General features: G+C 40.6%; 1 protein-coding gene across 6 annotated transcripts in view; it reads right to left on the reverse strand.

The window, feature by feature from the left end:
* Positions 1 to 1,345: 1,345 nt before the first annotated feature.
* lmod3 (leiomodin 3 (fetal)) overlaps positions 1,346 to 17,259 on the reverse strand; it is a 41,581-nt gene continuing 25,667 nt past the window's right edge. For 2 of the 6 annotated variants that reach the window (XM_026921257.3, XM_026921256.3), the window contains exon 4: positions 1,346 to 2,796. In XM_026921257.3, the coding sequence (XP_026777058.1) occupies positions 2,485 to 2,796 (312 nt within the window). In that variant the 3' untranslated portion in view covers positions 1,346 to 2,484. The other 4 variants (XR_008304156.1, XM_053240624.1, XM_034312173.2 and 1 more) reach the window with 4 other exon arrangements.

Consider the following 17,259-nt stretch of genomic DNA (forward strand, 5'->3'; position numbering starts at 1 on the left):
CATGGGACATAAATTGCACATGGACCAAAATGAAAAACTGGAATGTGGAACCAAATAAGAGTCGGCCATGGAAAAGAATTTTACTTATCATTATTCATTCATTCAAAAAAAAAGTTTGTCTGATATCGAAACAATCAAGAAAGATAACCCTACCTGCAAACACAGTCAACTAAGGTAATGACTCTGTTTACTTAAGCAACTGTGAAAAGATCATTTTCTTCTAATACAGCAGCTAAGCACATATCATATAATATTATAATATATAGATTGCTTAAAACAATGTTCTTATGTTTTTTATGGTAACAGAACCACACAGTTCAAAGGATGTGGCCAGAGATAAATAATAGAGTTAATTATCCACTCAAGACAGCACTTGAGCTGGTTGACCAGGAAATCTTGGACACTGAGGACAATCTTGTTAGATATTGCATCTCCAACTTCACATGCCAGCTATGTCATCTTGGCATAAGTAGAGTTGTGCAAGCTTGGAATGAATACAGGATTCCAGGAATGCTGAAAGAAGCTTTATGAAAGCAAAGCAAGAGTTGTTTAATACCAGCCAATTTGACTTTAACTTATTGCTGTTCTAGGGAAAGGTTTTCCCAATGTGTTGGCAGAGGGTGGATGTCCAAAAAAGATCCCTGAGGATCTGTTGAATCATGCCAAGGAGGCAGCGAACCTCTATGACACAGAGGTAGGCTCTTCACTAACCAGGCATTCAACATTCGGAACAGATCCCTTCTCTTCCGTGAGACAAAGGGCACATGTGGAACTCCGCTTTGCACCACTTTGCAGCTGCACCCAGATATTGTAACTATGCTGTGAACAGAGACTTCTCAGCTTTCAAACTAGCTTTGTTAGATCTTATCAACACAACCAGAAGATACACTTAAGCTGGATATCTAAAATATAAAAAGCAGAAAAGCATAATTTAACATTAGTTTTTAAACAGTTTAGTCAACAGAGATAATGTCTCGCAGAGCAAACAATGCATCAGAAAGGCCAGTGACTTCATAGACATTGGTGTACTTTGTCTACATTTCAGACATTGAGTAGAAGTTTCTTGCCATTGCAGCACACATACTTTACATCCCACAAGGCTCCTGCAACAGACTGCATACACTCGCTGCTGGAATGGTCCTGTGAAATAAGATTTGTTCAATAAAGTTTGTCAATAAAGTGACTGATGTTCCCTGTCCTACAAAATTCTGCATTGTGTCTAGTTTAAAGATGGACACAGTATTTTTTTTCCTCGTTACAAAAAGTTAAATCCCAAGTATTCAATCTTTAAAATTATGACTCCTGTCATAACAGTAGCCCAATCAAAGCTGAGAATTTTACCTCATTCAATTCAATTCAATTTTATTTGTATAGCACTTTTAACAATGGACATTGTCACAAAGCAGCTTTACAGAAATAAATGGATTCAAAAAATATATTGTAAATATGTGAATTTATCCCTAATGAGCAAGCCAGAGGTGACGTTGGCAAGGAAAAACTCCCTGAGACAATATGAGGAAGAAACCTTGAGAGGAACCAGACTCAAAAGGGAACCCATCCTCATCTGGGTGCAATGGATAGTGCAATTATAAATAAATCCCTTCTATTATTGTGTACTATATGGACAAATAGTGCAAATGTACAACCAGTAAATTCATCACAGTTTTCGCAAGAAGTCCGGTTGGTTAAAATTTATCCACCATCCACTGATGGAGTCCTGAGTACGAAGGTGATCGTGGCAACTGCAGCCCCAAAGCCACTAGAGCAATCGCAGTCCCAAGCCATTACAGTACAGTTCCCCATATGAGATCCCCAATCCATCTCCACAGCTCCCAGGTGGCACCATCCCCAGCAATCCAAACGGTTCTTCAGGCCGTCCATATGGGGCCAGCCCCAGCAGCAGCGAGCGAACTCAACCGATGAGAACTCCAACCAGAAGTAGGGCATCAAGATGGGTCAGGTCGGTCCGGGGAGCAGAAGGGGTCAGGATCAGAACATCAGGCATCTCAGAAGTAGCATGTGTAGCTCGACAGAGAGTGAGGGAGAGAGAGAGATGGAGAGAGAGAGGGAGAGATTGTTAGGTAAGCTTTTGTCCTCTAATGGTTAAGGACAATGTACTTTGCGTGCAGAGTGCAAGTAGGGACTCCGGCAAGACTAGCTATGACAGCATAACTAAAAGGGAGAGCCAGAAGGTAACACAGACATGAGGGCACCCTGGGACATAAAGCAGCCTGGGACATAAGGCAGCTAGCCACTCCACTGTCGAAAAAACCTGAGTAACAAACCTCATGAAGGCTGACATCAGGATACAACATAACCAGTGAAGTATACGGGTTTTCATGTTTTACTTCTTGTACACTTCACTCATGGATTAAATCATGTCCTATTGTGAACAGCTCATTTCTAGAATGGCATCAGTAACTAGAAACTATTGCTTTTACGCAAGACTGCAAACACAATTTAAGTGTACGTAAAAGTCCAAAATCACTGCCATATTAGCGAAAACAGAATTATTGTGTGCACCTTTAACCGTTTAACTGAAATTTGTGGTTTAAAAAAAAAATCTACTGAATTTATGAAAAACATCAGTGTGACTGTGTAAAGAAAAGTAACGAGTTGGGGATACAAACCTTTGCATACAAGGCAGTTGAAAGCTGTCCGTAGCTGTTGTGCTTGGGAGTCCGTCACCACCAGCATGGTTCTCCTGTTACTGTCGGAGAGCTCTTTCATTCCCGATGTGACTTCTTGTAGGCCTTTGGCAGCCAGCACAACTTCATCAATTTTGTCAAACACATCCTGTAAGACACTGCTGTCATCATCTTTGTGACTTAAATAAGATGAGACAAAGAAAAAACAAATAAATGGCAAAATAGATTAGCCCCAAAAAGAAAATCGTTTTTGGCAGAATGTTAGGGACTGACAGCCATTAACAAACCACTTTATAGGAAAAATTCACCCAAAAATGAAAATTCTGTCATCATGTACTCACCCTTATGTCGTTCCAAACCGGTATGACTTTTGTTCATCTTTGGAAGATAAATTTGAAGAATGTTCAGATATGAACATTCTGCTGTTTTTGTCCATATAATGAAAGGCAATGGTGACTTGTTTTTTCAGACGGAAATTTAAGTCGTTTACAAAAACTTCAAAACTATTGTAACATCAAACCTCACTGGTCCATGAATGTTTGACATCATGATATCTGTGAGAACCAATGAGGTTTGATGCTAGCAGAGGTTCATGCCATCATTTTGGATGCAGTATGTGCGTCCGCTAATCTGTGTTTTGATTTGATTTGAGAATGAATAACGAAATTTAGATCTGATCATCATATAAAGTGATCATATCACTTCAGAACACTTCAGATATAAGACTCAAGCTGCATGGAGAACTTTTACAATGCCTTTATGTCCTTTTTTGGAGAATGAAAAAACAACTCATTGGCTTTCATTATATGGACAAAGATATCTTATATCTTCATGTATGTACCAAAGTTGAACATAAGTCATATAGGATTGGAACAACATAAGACTATTCCTTTGAATGTATTCCTTTAAATACTGGGGCCATAGAAAGTTTACTGACTCAGTGCATCTCAGTGTGGTATGGTACTGCATCATCTGGTGTAGCTCATCCCAGGACTGCAAAGCCCTGCAGAGAGTGGTGCGCTTAGCTGAGCTCATCTCCGGGTCTGCTCTCCCCTCTCTGCACGACATCTACACCAGATGATGCAGTACAAGAGCTACTAAAATCATCAGGAACTCCACCCACCCCAGTAACTCTCTGTTTAGCCTGCTGCAATCAGGCAGGCCCTTCCGTAGTCAGATGGCTAAAACTGAGAGGCAGAGGAGGAACGTCTTCCCTTAGGCCATCAGACTCTTCAACACGGATGTCCACCATACAGACCCCTTAGGACTCTACAAGGACTCTACAGTCACTTGCACTCCACTGACACTCCGCACACTGCACTTTGCACTTTGCATTGTTACTACACGTAACATACTGCATATTTTGTACATCTGTTTTTTACACAATCCTGTACATATTTCTTATTCATTTCTGATTTTTACATTTTTAATTTTAATTTAGTATTTAAGGCACACGCTAAAGAGGAGTAGGCCAGGTTTCCATTTCACTGCAAGTTACGTATTGTATATAACTGTGTATGTGACAAATAAAATCTTGAAGCTTGAATCCTTTAAAATCATTGTTGGTTTACTGTAGTCTCCTTATCTGTGTTAAATACTCAGACATTTCGGAGTTTAGAAAAACTGTTTTTTTTATTTATTTTATTTATTTTTTTTTAAAAAGGTTGTACTGTACATGGACTGCTTTCGTTTGACATGTGTCAAATTGTCATGGGATTGTTAGGTAAGCTTTTGTCCTGTAATGTTAAGGACAATGTACTTTGCTTGCAAAATGCAAGCAGGGACTCCGACAAGACTAGCTGTGATAGCATAACTAAAAGGGAGAGCCAGAAGGTAACACAGACATGAGGGCACCCTGGGACATAAAGCGGCCAGCCACTTCACCGTTGACAAACCTGAGTGAACACGTGAGAGTGGGGGGGGCGACAGCATCCAAACATCCCAGTCCACCACAACACTCTATGCCTGTGAACCCTCCAGACCTGCTCCTTTACCTAAGAAAAAACTATTCAGAAAAGCACTAAGAACTTTTCTGTAGCTCAAAAGGCTCTCCTTCCATGCTGTTTGAAATACTACCAATTTAGTTTGATGCCATTTACATTCTACTTTTCAAGTAGTCTGTTTTAAGGTGCATGTGTGATCGTTATACCTAGCTTTTCCTCTCTAATTATTTTTCTTTTAAGTTGACCTATCTTATCTAGCATGTAGCAGAATGTTGATTCTAAGCATTCAGGTGCCTGCTCAAGTTCTTTGGGATCAAACGGTGATCCAATCATGGTTAGTGACTCTGGGAGATTATTGATAAAACTCTGTGCAGTTGCTGAGAGTGAATGTATGTTTGACACAGTAGGATGGCAAGGTGCATATGTTATGATTAAGATACATTTTAAATGAGATGAGATAATGATCTGAGATAGCTTCAGACTGCGGAAATGTGACTATATTTTCTATATTTAATCCAAATATTAGTATTAAATCAAGAGTGTGACCACCACTATAAGTGGGTCCTATTACATTCTGATTAACCCCTACTGAATCAAGAATGGACACAACTGCTGTTCTCAGAGGGTCTTCTGGGTCTCCAACAATTAATGCTTTGTCTAAAGAAACAGCCAGGTTAGAGATGAAATCCACAAATTCACAAAGGAATTCAGAATATGGCCCTGGGGGTCTGTAAATAATAATTAGTGAAATCGTCTGGGTAAGACTTATTTTTTTGTGGCTACGTAAGTTATTTTGGTATAAAGAACTTCAAACATGTTGAATTTATGACTAGGTTTTAGAGTCATGCCTAAACTATCATTAGAAATAACTGTGACACCTCCTCCTCTGCCAGTTAGATGGGGCTGATCTATGTAACTGTATCCGGGAGGACAAGCTTCATTTAATGCTAAATACTCATTTGGTTTAATCCCCGTTTCTGTTAAACACAGTATATTAAACTCCTGATCAGTAGTAGTTTCATTAACAATAAGCACTTTAGATGTTAGAGATCTAATATTCAACTGTCCTAGCTTCAGATCAAAGGTGCTGGCTATGCATTCAGTTTGAATTAATTTTATGTTAATTAGGTTACTAAAACAAACTTTCTAAGTATTTCTACATTTTTGTTTAGCTCAGGGAACAGACACGGTCTCAATATGTTGGAACCTGAGTGATGACTCAGCTAGCAGATGGTCGGTTTAGCCTGCTTGTCTGCTCCTTGGCCTTGACTCTGGATTGTCACCAGTTAACTAGGCCTGTTCTGAGACTATGTGCTATGCTACAAGAAATGAGAGCAGCACCTTCCTGAGTGGGATGGACACTGTCCCACCCTAACAGGCCAGCCTTGACCTCAAAACTACTCCAATTATCTATAAAGCCCACATTGTTTTCAGTGCACCACCTGGACATCCAGCAGTTCAGCGACCATAACCTCACTCTCCTGTTTTCATTCTCACTAACTCTCTCTAGAGTCTGGATAAGCAACTCTAACGCTGCAGTCTTCTTCGTCAAAGAGCTAACTAATACACACTTAGCACACATAAAGCTATTGCTAATGACAGGGGAAGAGTGACAAAACATCCTGCACTCAACACACAGAGCAAGCTGAATGTTTGACATGTTTAAAGTACTTTAGTCGAAGATTATTTGATATTATTTTAGACGGCGTGGATCCAGCGTGGATGGCCTCCGCTTGCTGTCTTGACAGAAAACAAAAGTGTGCTTTGAAAAAATGAAAATACATCAGACAGGAAAGTGAAAAGTACAGCAGATGAAAACGATAGCGCAAAATTATTTATTAAAAAAGAAAGAAACAGTATAGTTTAAATGCTAATGCAGGCAAGAAACTCCCAGCAAACGATTTGAAAACAGGAACTACGTCTGACAGTCTACTCCAAACATCACACTCGGATGCAGCGCTGGTGATTATCAGTGACTTCAACAAGGCAAACTTGGAAAAAGTCATGCTGGATTTCTATCAGCACATAACCTGCAGTACATGGAGGGGAGAAAGGATGCTGGATCACTGTTACACACAACACAGAGACTACTATAAGGCAATAAAAATGCCGCCACTTGGGAAGTCAGACCAATCACAAGCCACGCAACAAGACATGCTGGAGGACTCAGACTGGGAGATGTTCTGGCAACAGCTCTGATGACATCAGCGAGTTTACAGCAGTGGGGTTTGGTTATACAGTGCTTCTGTTAGGAGAGACTATTCCCACATGCTCTGTAAAGGTTTTTCCCAATCAGAAGCCACGGGTAGATCAATCAGTGCATAAAGATCTGAATGCCACACAGCTACCTACAACACAGTGCTGCAGACCGGCAAAATGGAGGAATACAAAGCGGCTTCCTACCACCTGAGGAAAACGGTGAGAGAAGCTAAAAGGAAATACAGGGACAAGACAGGGACTGAAACCCAGTTTAAGCAGACAGGTTCCCAACCTTTTTTTGTCTTAGACCCCCTTTTTCCCAAGAAAATATTTTAGGGCCCCCCTTCACATTTAATGATATTATTGTTCTTGTAAGCTTGCAGCAAGGATGACAAAAAAATTTCAAACAAACAGTATGTTTATTACTATAACCAGATATATTTATGCACAAATAATAGCCTATATATAATATTGAACTTACAATAACAAAAAACATCAGTAGGCCATTTGTAATTTAAAAACGTCAGCCTAAGAGTAGCCTATAAATTGGCCCTATTTGAAATGCAATAACAAAAATATCAGTATTCACACTGGTGTGTAGGAAAAAAAGAATGAATATAGGCTATTACAAAATGACTGCTGTCTGGCACCTCAGTACTTGCATGTTATTTGTGAGGCTTTATCAATGAGTGTGAGGATTGCTGCTAGCAGTGAGTAATAATTTGGTCAATGCGTGGAGAGATCTTTGACAGGGCAAGACGCATATCATCCTCAAGGGTCAGTCTGTCCCTGTATTTGGTTTTAAGGGCTGTCATGGTTGAAAACCCAGCTTCACAAAGGTAGGTGGTGCTAAAGGGAATCAGCACCTTCATTGCAGCTGTGTGACAGACTGGGTGTTCTTCTGCAATTTCAGACCAGAATGATTCCAATGCAACCACACTGAAATGGGCTTTCAGGCTGGCAACAGAGGATATTTCTATAAGCTCTTCCAGAAGTCTTGATGGCAGAGTAGCTGTAAGCTTTGCTTCAATGTTCTTAGTGAAGGGGTTTCTGATCCACAGAAAATCAGCTGCCTGCTCCTCAGTTAGAGCTGGGAAATAACTATCAAATTTCTCCAGGTCCTTTGACAGGTGCATTTTGATGTTGAATGATTTTAAAATTCAAGTGTCTGTCTGCAATAAATGCATGGGTGTGCTCAAACATGTCACTGATTCTGGAGGAGACACGAGTTTTCCACATGTATAGTTTTATTTTGAAAGCCTCTACTCGTTCATGCTGCACCACAGTGTTTATGTTTGCACCTTGCCTTGCTCTGTTAAGCTTGTTCATTTCACCGAATATGTCTGAATGGTAGCTGAGTTGAGCGAGCCATTTGTCATCGTCCAAAAACTCTGCAAGGTCTGGTCTCTTGTCCGCAAGAAAGTCCTCCCTCAGGCTGAACAGACGCATCAGCGCCCGCCCTCTGGACAGCCACCTCACGTCAGTGTGCATCAGCAGGGTATGGTAATCAGCGCCTACCTCTTCGCAGAGGGCAGTGAATAACCGGGAGTTGGTGGCTCTGGCTTTCACAAAGTTCACCATTTTTATTACCACATCTAAAACTCCATGAAGACTGGGTTCCATTTCTTTTGTAGCAAGCGCCTCTCTGTGCAGAAAGCAGTGCGTTGAAATGGCAAGGGGAGCAACATCTTTGATATGCTGAACTACCCCGGACTGCCTGGCAGTCATTGCGGCAGCTCCATCAGTACAGACCCCAATACATTCGCTCCAGTTTATCTCATTTGATCTCATGAAATTATCCAAAGTTTCAAAAATATCGTTTGCCGTCGTCGTGGTACGGAGCTCTTTACAAAACAAAAAATCTTCTTTTATCTTATTTTCCCATTCATAACGAACGTATGTGAGGAGGTGTGCCATTTTTGACACATCGGTAGACTCGTCTATTTGAAGTGCGAAGTTATTTGAAGACCGAAGATCCCTCACATCTTCTGACATTGTTGCGATGTGACGTTTGACCGTATTATTTGATAGTGGTATCTTGGCCAATTGTTTTGACTTATCCTCTCTAAATAATTCCTTGACAATCTCTGTTGCGCATGGCAAAATCAAAGTTTCTGCAATTGTATGCCCTTTCTTTGCTTTGGCAATTTTTTCAGCAACTGTATACGATATTTTTAAAATTCAATTCAATTCAATTCATTTTTATTTGTATAGCGCTTTTTACAAAGGTCATTGTCTCAAAGCAGCTTTACACAAACAAAAGTAAAGTGAAGTGTGTGTGTGTGCCGTCTCTGATGAGCAAGCAGGGCGACGGTGGCAAGGAAAAACTCCCTGAGATGGTGATAGGAAGAAACCTTGAGAGGAACCAGGCTCAACAGAGAACCCATCCTCATATGGGTTTACACTGTAGTGTGCGTGTGTGTGAGCACAATGTGTGTTGGTGTAGTCCATGGAAAACAGCTGAAGCGTTTTCGTGGCAGTGTGAAGCATTGCCGGTGGACAGGTCCAGAGTGAGGGGGGGGGGGTCTGGATCACCGGCAGCTCAGGAGTGTAGCTCGGCAGAAGGAGAAGGAAAGTGGTTAGGTACACTCACAGTCACCGTGTGGAGATAAAACTCAACATCCACGAGTCCCCCAGATCTACTCCTTTGATAAAAACACTAGTCGCTAAATGCTAGGTTAAATAAATAAGTCTTCAACCTCGACTTAAACACTGAGACTGTGTCTGCTTCACGTACATTAACTGGGAGGCTATTCCATAATTTTGGGGCTTGGTAAGAGAAAGCTCTGCCCCCTGCCGTGGTTTTGGCGACGCGTGGTACTGATAGACAGCCTGCATCCTTAGAGCGAAGTAGGCGCGGCGGAACGTAAGGTACTAACATATCGCTTAAATACTGCGGAGCGAGACCATTTAATGCTTTATAGGTTAGGAGTAATATTTTAAAATCGATGCGGAATCTTACTGGGAGCCAGTGTAATGTAGATAAGACTGGCGTGATATGCTCATACTTCCTAGTCCTAGTCAGGACCCTCGCTGCTGCGTTCTGAACTATCTGAAGCTTATTTATGCATCTAGATGAGCATCCAGATAGTAAAGCATTACAGTAATCTAATCTGGACGTGATAAATGCATGGACTAGTGTTTCAGCATCACTTAGCGAAAGTATATTTCTAATCTTAGCAATATTTCTGAGGTGGAAAAATGCTAACCTGCTTACATTATCTACATGCGCCTCAAATGAGAGATTAGAGTCTATAATCACACCGAGATCTTTTACTGTTAGACTACTTGAAACAGAGAGACCATCTAAAGTAACAGTGTGATCTCTAAACTTACTTCTAGCGGCTTGTGGTCCCAGTACCAGAACCTCTGTTTTTTCTGGGTTTAGCAGGAGAAAGTTGCTTAGCATAAAAAAAAAGTCAGTAGCTGTGACTTCCTTCATCTCATTTTGGGAGTGTGTCAATTCTTTTGCCTTGCACTCAAAAAATGCCCTGGGCTTGTCGCGGTATTGGGGATGAGTTGTCTGCAAATGTCTTATTAGTTTGGAGGTCTCATGCATTCGTTAGCAAGGACTTTGGCGCAGATAATGCACTGTGCCTGGGGCAGTGACTCTTTGCTACGAGAAAATGAAATAAAACCATAGTTCAGGTAACTACACTATATTACCAAAAGTATTCGGTCACCTGCCTTGACTCACATATGAACTTAAGTGCCATCCCATTCCTAACCCATAGGGTTCAATATGATGTCGGTCCACCTTTTGCAGCTATTACAGCTTCAACTCTTCTGGGAAGGCTGTCCACAAGGTTGAGGAGTGTGTTTATAGGAATTTTTGACCATTCTTCCAAAAGCGCATTGGTGAGGTCACACACTGATGTTGGTCGAGAAGGCCTGGCTCTCAGTCTCCGCTCTAATTCATCCCAAAGGTGGTCTATCGGGTTCAGGTCAGGACTCTGTGCAGGCCAGTCAAGTTCATCCACACCAGACTCTGTCATCCATGTCTTTATGGACCTTGCTTTGTGCACTGGTGCACAGTCATGTTGGAAGAGGAAAGGGCCCGCTCCAAACTCTTCCCACAAGGTTGGGAGCATGGAATTGTCCAAAATGTTTTGGTATCCTGAAGCATTCAAAGTTCCTTTCACTGGAACTAAGGGGCCAAGCCCAACTCCTGAAAAACAACCCCACACCATAATTCCTCCTCCACCAAATTTCACACTCGGCACAATGCAGTCCGAAATGTACCGTTCTCCTGGCAACCTCCAAACCCAGACTCGTCCAGCAGATTGCCAGACAGAAAAGCGTGATTCATCACTCCAGAGAACGCGTCTCCACTGCTCTAGAGTCCAGTGGCGGCGTGCTTTACACCACTGCATCCGACGCTTTGCATTGCACTTGGTGATGTGTGGCTTGGATGCAGCTGCTCGGCCATGGAAACCCATTCCATGAAGCTCTCTGCGTACTGCACTTGGGCTAATCTGAAGGTCACATGAAGATTGGAGCTCTGTAACAATTGACTGTGAAGAAAGTCGACGACCTCTTTGCACTATGCGCTTCAGCATCCGCTGACCCCTCTCCGTCAGTTACATGGCCTACCACTTCGTGGCTGAGTTGCTGTTGTTCCCAAACTCTTCCATTTTGTTATGATAAAGCTGACAGTTGACTGTGGAATATTTAGGAGCGAGGAAATTTCACGACTGGATTTGTTGCACAGGTGGCATCCTATGACAGTTCCACGCTGGAATTCACTGAGCTCCTGAGAGCGGCCCATTCTTTCACAAATGTTTGTAAAAACAGTCTGCATGTGTAAGTGCTTGATTTTATACACCTGTGGCCAGGCCAAGTGATTAGGACACCTGATTCTGATCATTTGGATGGGTGACCGAATACTTTTGGTAATATAGTGTATCTCGGTATTTCCTGCATTTCGTGTTTCCAGTATTGCTAGCACTATGACCCGAATTGGTGGGAGCTTCCTCATCTGGGTCCAGTATGCCTTGGTCATTACTATCAGCTGCTGTAGGCGAATCAGTGGGACTCTGTCGTTTTTGTGTTAGGACGAATTACAAATTTGTCCATTTTTTGGTCAGCCAGGGGATCATGGATAAAATTAGCTAATGTAATATGATCGTTCTGCTTACTGCTCACTGCTCAACACTTTTCAAAATATGACACGACCCCCCACAGAGCTCGCTAAGGCCCCCTTGTGGGCCGGGACCCCCCTGTTGGGAACCGATGCTGTAGATGATAATATAACAATATCAGATCAACAATTAGAATGTTTTACTCCCTTTCAAGAGACTGAACTAATTTCACTCATTTCCTCATCAAAATCTTCAAGTTGTATAGTAGATCCCTTACCTACATGTTTCTTCAAATAGATAGTTCCAGAAGCAATCAAACCTCTTCTAAAAATAATCAGTGCTTCCCTTAGCACTGGTTATGTATCTAAATCATTTAAACTAGCAGTTATCAAACCCCTGATTAAAAAACCTGACCTCAATCCCTGTCAGTTGTCCAACTATAGGCCAATATCAAACCTCCCCTTTATCTCCATGATCCTAGAAAAGGTTGTAGCACAGCAGCTATGCTCATACTTACATGGGAATAGCATTCATGAAATGTATGAGTCAGGATTTAGGCCTCATCATAGCACAGAGACAGCACTGGTTAAAGTGGTAAATGACTTACTACTGGCCTCTGATCAGGGTTGTGTCTCCTTGCTTGTGCTGTTTGACCTTAGTGCAGCTTTTGATACCATTGATCATGCTATTCTCCTTGACAGACTAGAAAATGTAGTAGGCATTAAGGGAACAGCCCTTTCCTGGCTCAAGTCTTATTTGACTGCATGTTATCAGTTTGTAGACATAAATAGTGACTTCTCTACGCATACTAAGGTAAAGTTTGGTGTCCTGCAAAGCTCTGTTTTAGGCCCACTGCTCTTTTCTTTATATATGCTACCTCTGGGCAAAATTATTCGTAAACATGGTATTAGCTTCCACTGTTACGCTGATGACATACAATCATATGTTTCAGCAAAGCCAGATGACAGACACCAGCTTAATAGAACTGAGGAATGTGTAAAAGACATTAGAAACTGGATGCTTATTAACTTTCTCTTACTTAATTCTGACAAGACAGAACTACTTTTACTAGGACCACATGTAGCTAGAAGTAAGCTTTCTGATTGCATAATAACTCTGGATGGCCTTTCTGTTTCCTCATGTGTAGCAGTAAAAGACCTTGGTGTGATTATTGACTCTAGTGTTTCTTTTGAAGCTCATGTAGATAATATCACTAGGATCGCTTTCTTTCATCTCAGAAATATTGCTAAAATAAGAAATATATTGTCACTACATGATGCAGAAAAATTAGTTCATGCTTTTGTTACCTCTAGGTTGGATTATTATAATGCCTTGCTGTCTGTATGCTCTAGTAGATGCATAAACAAGTGCCAGTTAGTCCAAAATACAGCAGCGAGAGTCCTTACTAGAACCAGAAGATATGACAACATCACAACTATCTTAACCACACTGCACTGGCTCCCAATCAAATTTCGTATTGATTATAAAATACTACTATTGACCTATAAAACACTGAATGGTCTCATGTCACAGTACCTGAGTGAACTTTTGGTCTTTTATGATCTGCCACGCTTACTTCGGTCAAAAGGCGCATTCTATTTGTTGGTACCTCAAATAGTGAAGGCTACAGCTGGGGTAGTGCTTTCTCTTACAAAGCCCCACAGTTATGGAACAGCCTTCCACTTAGTGTTCGGGGCTCAGACACAGTCTCAGTGTTTAAGTCTAGGCTTATTCCCAATATTAAATATATTATATTATATTTGAATTATATTATTATTAAATATATTAAAACATATTTGTTTAATTAAGTCTTTTCTGAATAGTTTTTTCTTAGGTAAAGGAGCAGTTCTGGAGGGTTCACAGGAATAGAGTGTTATGGTGAACTGGGATGTTTGGATGCTGTCGCCCCCCCACTCTCACGCATTCACTCAGGTTTTTTCGACAGTGGAGTGGCTGGCTGCCTTTGCCGGAGTCCCTGCTTGCACTCTGCACGCAAAGTATATTGTCCTTAACCATTAGAGGACAAAAGTTTACCTAACAATCTCTCTCTCTCTCTCCCTCTCTCTGTCGAGCTACACATGCTACTCCTGGGATGCCAGTGATCCTGGCCCCTTCTGCTCTCCGGACCTGTCTGACCCATCCTGATGCCCTACTTCTGGTTGGGGATCTCATATGGGGAGCTGTACTGTGATGACTTGGGACTGTGATTGCTGTGGTGGCTTTGGGGCTGCAGTTGCCACAGGCAGCTTCGTACTCAGGACCCCATCAGTGGACAGTGGATAGATTTTAACCAACCGGACTTCTTGCGAAGGCTGTGATGAGTTTACTGGTTGAACGTTTACACTGTTTGTCCTGGTTCTTCTCAAGGTTTCTTCCTCATATTGTCTCAGGGAGTTTTTCCTTGCCACCGTCACCTCTGGCTTGCTCATCAGGGATAAATTCACATATTTACAATATATCTTTTGAATCCATTTATTTCTGTAAAGCTGCTTTGTGACAATGTCCATTGTTAAAAGCGCTATATAAATAAAATTGAATTGAATTGATGGCATGCTCATGTCACATCCTCTTGTATATCTTAGGCAGTAGACCTGTCATATATTTACCTAATTTCAAAATTTACCTAATTATTATGGTTTTAGAACAATGACCCATCAAAAAAGATAGTCCTATGGCCCAACTTGCCTCAAGGTAGGGGTAAATAGTGCCACCATTAAATACTGATATAGAATATAAATGCCATTCTTGCTTGCTAACTCAAATGCAAGCTCTCTGCATTTTAAGTGAGTTAGTCCATGAAACTGGTCTGCAAGTTTCTTGATGTGGCTAGCAAGTTCAAACTCGTTATCATCCAAAATCTGATGAGCTTTTGCTAGTGGGGCATAACCTGTTCTGGGAACTTCTCCTTTACTTGTTTTGTTGATATACCTCTTTACTGTCATTCTGTCTTGTGGTCATATTTTGTGGTCCTCTGTCACAGACCAAATAGATCTTGCCTTGCTGCTCTCTTTAGATCATCCAAGGAAGCTGAGCTCCTATTTGTCTTTCTTTTGTATTGATTGCTATATTGATCTTATCTGTAGAATATTAAAAAATAATACATAAATACACAGTTTACTCTTACCCGTTCTCCCCTACACGTCGCAGTTCGGAAATTTCCCCGGAAATGTTCGGAAAATGGTGTTATTCCGGCCCCATAGACAATAATGGGAAAATTTGGACCCCCCCCAACTCCCACACTGTCAGTGACACAGACATGTCCAAGTGTTTGGCTTGGTCTAGAGAATCAGGAAATCCCATTTGGGAATTGATCCCACATGCACATTGTGTGGAATTTCCCATCAGGATTTGCAATACACACTAATGTAAAATGAGTCTAGAGGAGCAAACAGGCAAACAGAGACACTGTTTAGATTTACTATCTCCACAGGAAATCTTCGGTTTGTTTATGTACTGATGTCACCTGCACATCATGTGATGTCACGTGCATGTTAACCCCCAAAATAAGTGGAATCACAAAACTACTCCAACATAGGCATGTGACATGTCAAAACACACGGTGCAATGAGAAGAACTTGGTTATGGGTATTCTACTGATGTCACCTGCATGTCACGTGACCTCACGTGCATGTTATCCCCCAAAATAAGTGGAATCACAAAACTACTGCAACGTAGGCATGTGTCAAAACACTTGGCTCAATGAGGAGAATTGCTTTAGGGGTATTTGTGTACGTTAACCCCCAAAATACCCAACATAGTAATGTAACATATAAAAATGCTTGGATCAATGAGGAGAATTGAGTTATGGGTATTCTAGTGATGTCACATGCACATCAACCCCAAAATAAGTGGAATCACAAAACTACCACAACATAGGCATGTGACATATCGAAACGCTCAGTGCAATGAGGAGAATTTGGTTGTGGGTATTCTAGTGATGTCATGTGCATGTCATGTGACATCACATGCACATTATTCCCCAAAATGGTGTTGGGAGAGATTATTATTTCTCTTATTATGATCTCAGAAGAGAAAAAAGTAGGCCTCCTCTTCTCAGCCAGATGGTGCATGGTGATCAGCCTAAGAGAGAGAGTGTCTTTCTATTTACGATTCATCCCGGTTGCCCGTTGGACACAAAGATCTAGATTAGCTAGTTATCTTGTCTAACTCAGTTTTAGTCATTAACTGGCTTTGTAGTTGAATTAACACTAGCTTACATTAGTGAATTTACAATTATAATACATTTATAATACATTTTTACAGTTAATACATTTTTCCTGATTGTTGTGTTTTATATATATATATATATATATATATATATATATATATATATATATATAATAGACCCTTGTGAGTGTCACAATGTCACAAGTACTAAATTATTAGTATTAGTATTATTAGTATTATGCAGTAATCAGTCAGTCAATGACTGAGTTAAGAAGGTGGCATTACAAAATCAATTTATATTGATATCACAATAATTTAGCAGGCAATTGACCATTGACCAAAACTTTTATGGTGCTTTATAATGTTTTCTGACATATGGCTAAGTAGATTCTTCTTGAATCAGGCAATACAAATAGCATCCAATAATTACAACAGCTACAATAAACATTGTAACCCATTCCTGTTAATTGAAAGAAATACTGTTATTACTAAAAATGGATAGCGGACACTGGAGACTGTCATAACATTGGTGAGTGTTATAAGAATAATTCACCCAAAAAAGAAAATAGTGTCATTATTTACTCCCCTTCACTCCCCAAACTCGTACCACTTTCTTTCTTCTGCGGAAAATGATACTGTAATTTATGGTTATCACACACTGTAGTTTATGGTTATTCCTTTATAAAAATAACCTGCTGTAGAATCCAAGGAGGAGTACTGTTCTTTCTGCGGATTGAAGGAATTAAATTCAAAAATCAACATAGTTTGGGTAAGTATAAAGAATTAAGCAATACAAGAATTCATGTGCTTACTTTTTTATAATGATACATTTATGCTTGCATTTGAAAATCCAATGTGAAAAGTGCCAAAGATGGTACCTTGCCTGCTTCCTGGGACTGTCACCAGACATGCTTCCTGGAAAAGATGCCCCATGGTTTTGTTGACTGTGTGACCACTGAATGAACAAAACTCCACTGTTGCATTGCCAATGTCTTAAATGAAGATAAATATATATGTTGTCTGAACATCATGACATTGAAAATTATCTGCCAAAAATTCTGCTTGGAACCTGTAATAGAAATGTGAGAATATGAAAATGTTTTTTGTTGTTCTTGTTGCTTTTAAATTATCACTGTATATCTGTATATTTGGACTTCCTGACAAAAACCTGACTTGAGTTATTAAAATAAGAATCTTGCTTATTTAAAACCTTGAAAACAT

The sequence above is a fragment of the Pangasianodon hypophthalmus genome, chromosome 16, assembly GCF_027358585.1.
Source record: "Pangasianodon hypophthalmus isolate fPanHyp1 chromosome 16, fPanHyp1.pri, whole genome shotgun sequence".
NCBI classification, from domain to species: Eukaryota; Metazoa; Chordata; class Actinopteri; order Siluriformes; family Pangasiidae; genus Pangasianodon; species Pangasianodon hypophthalmus.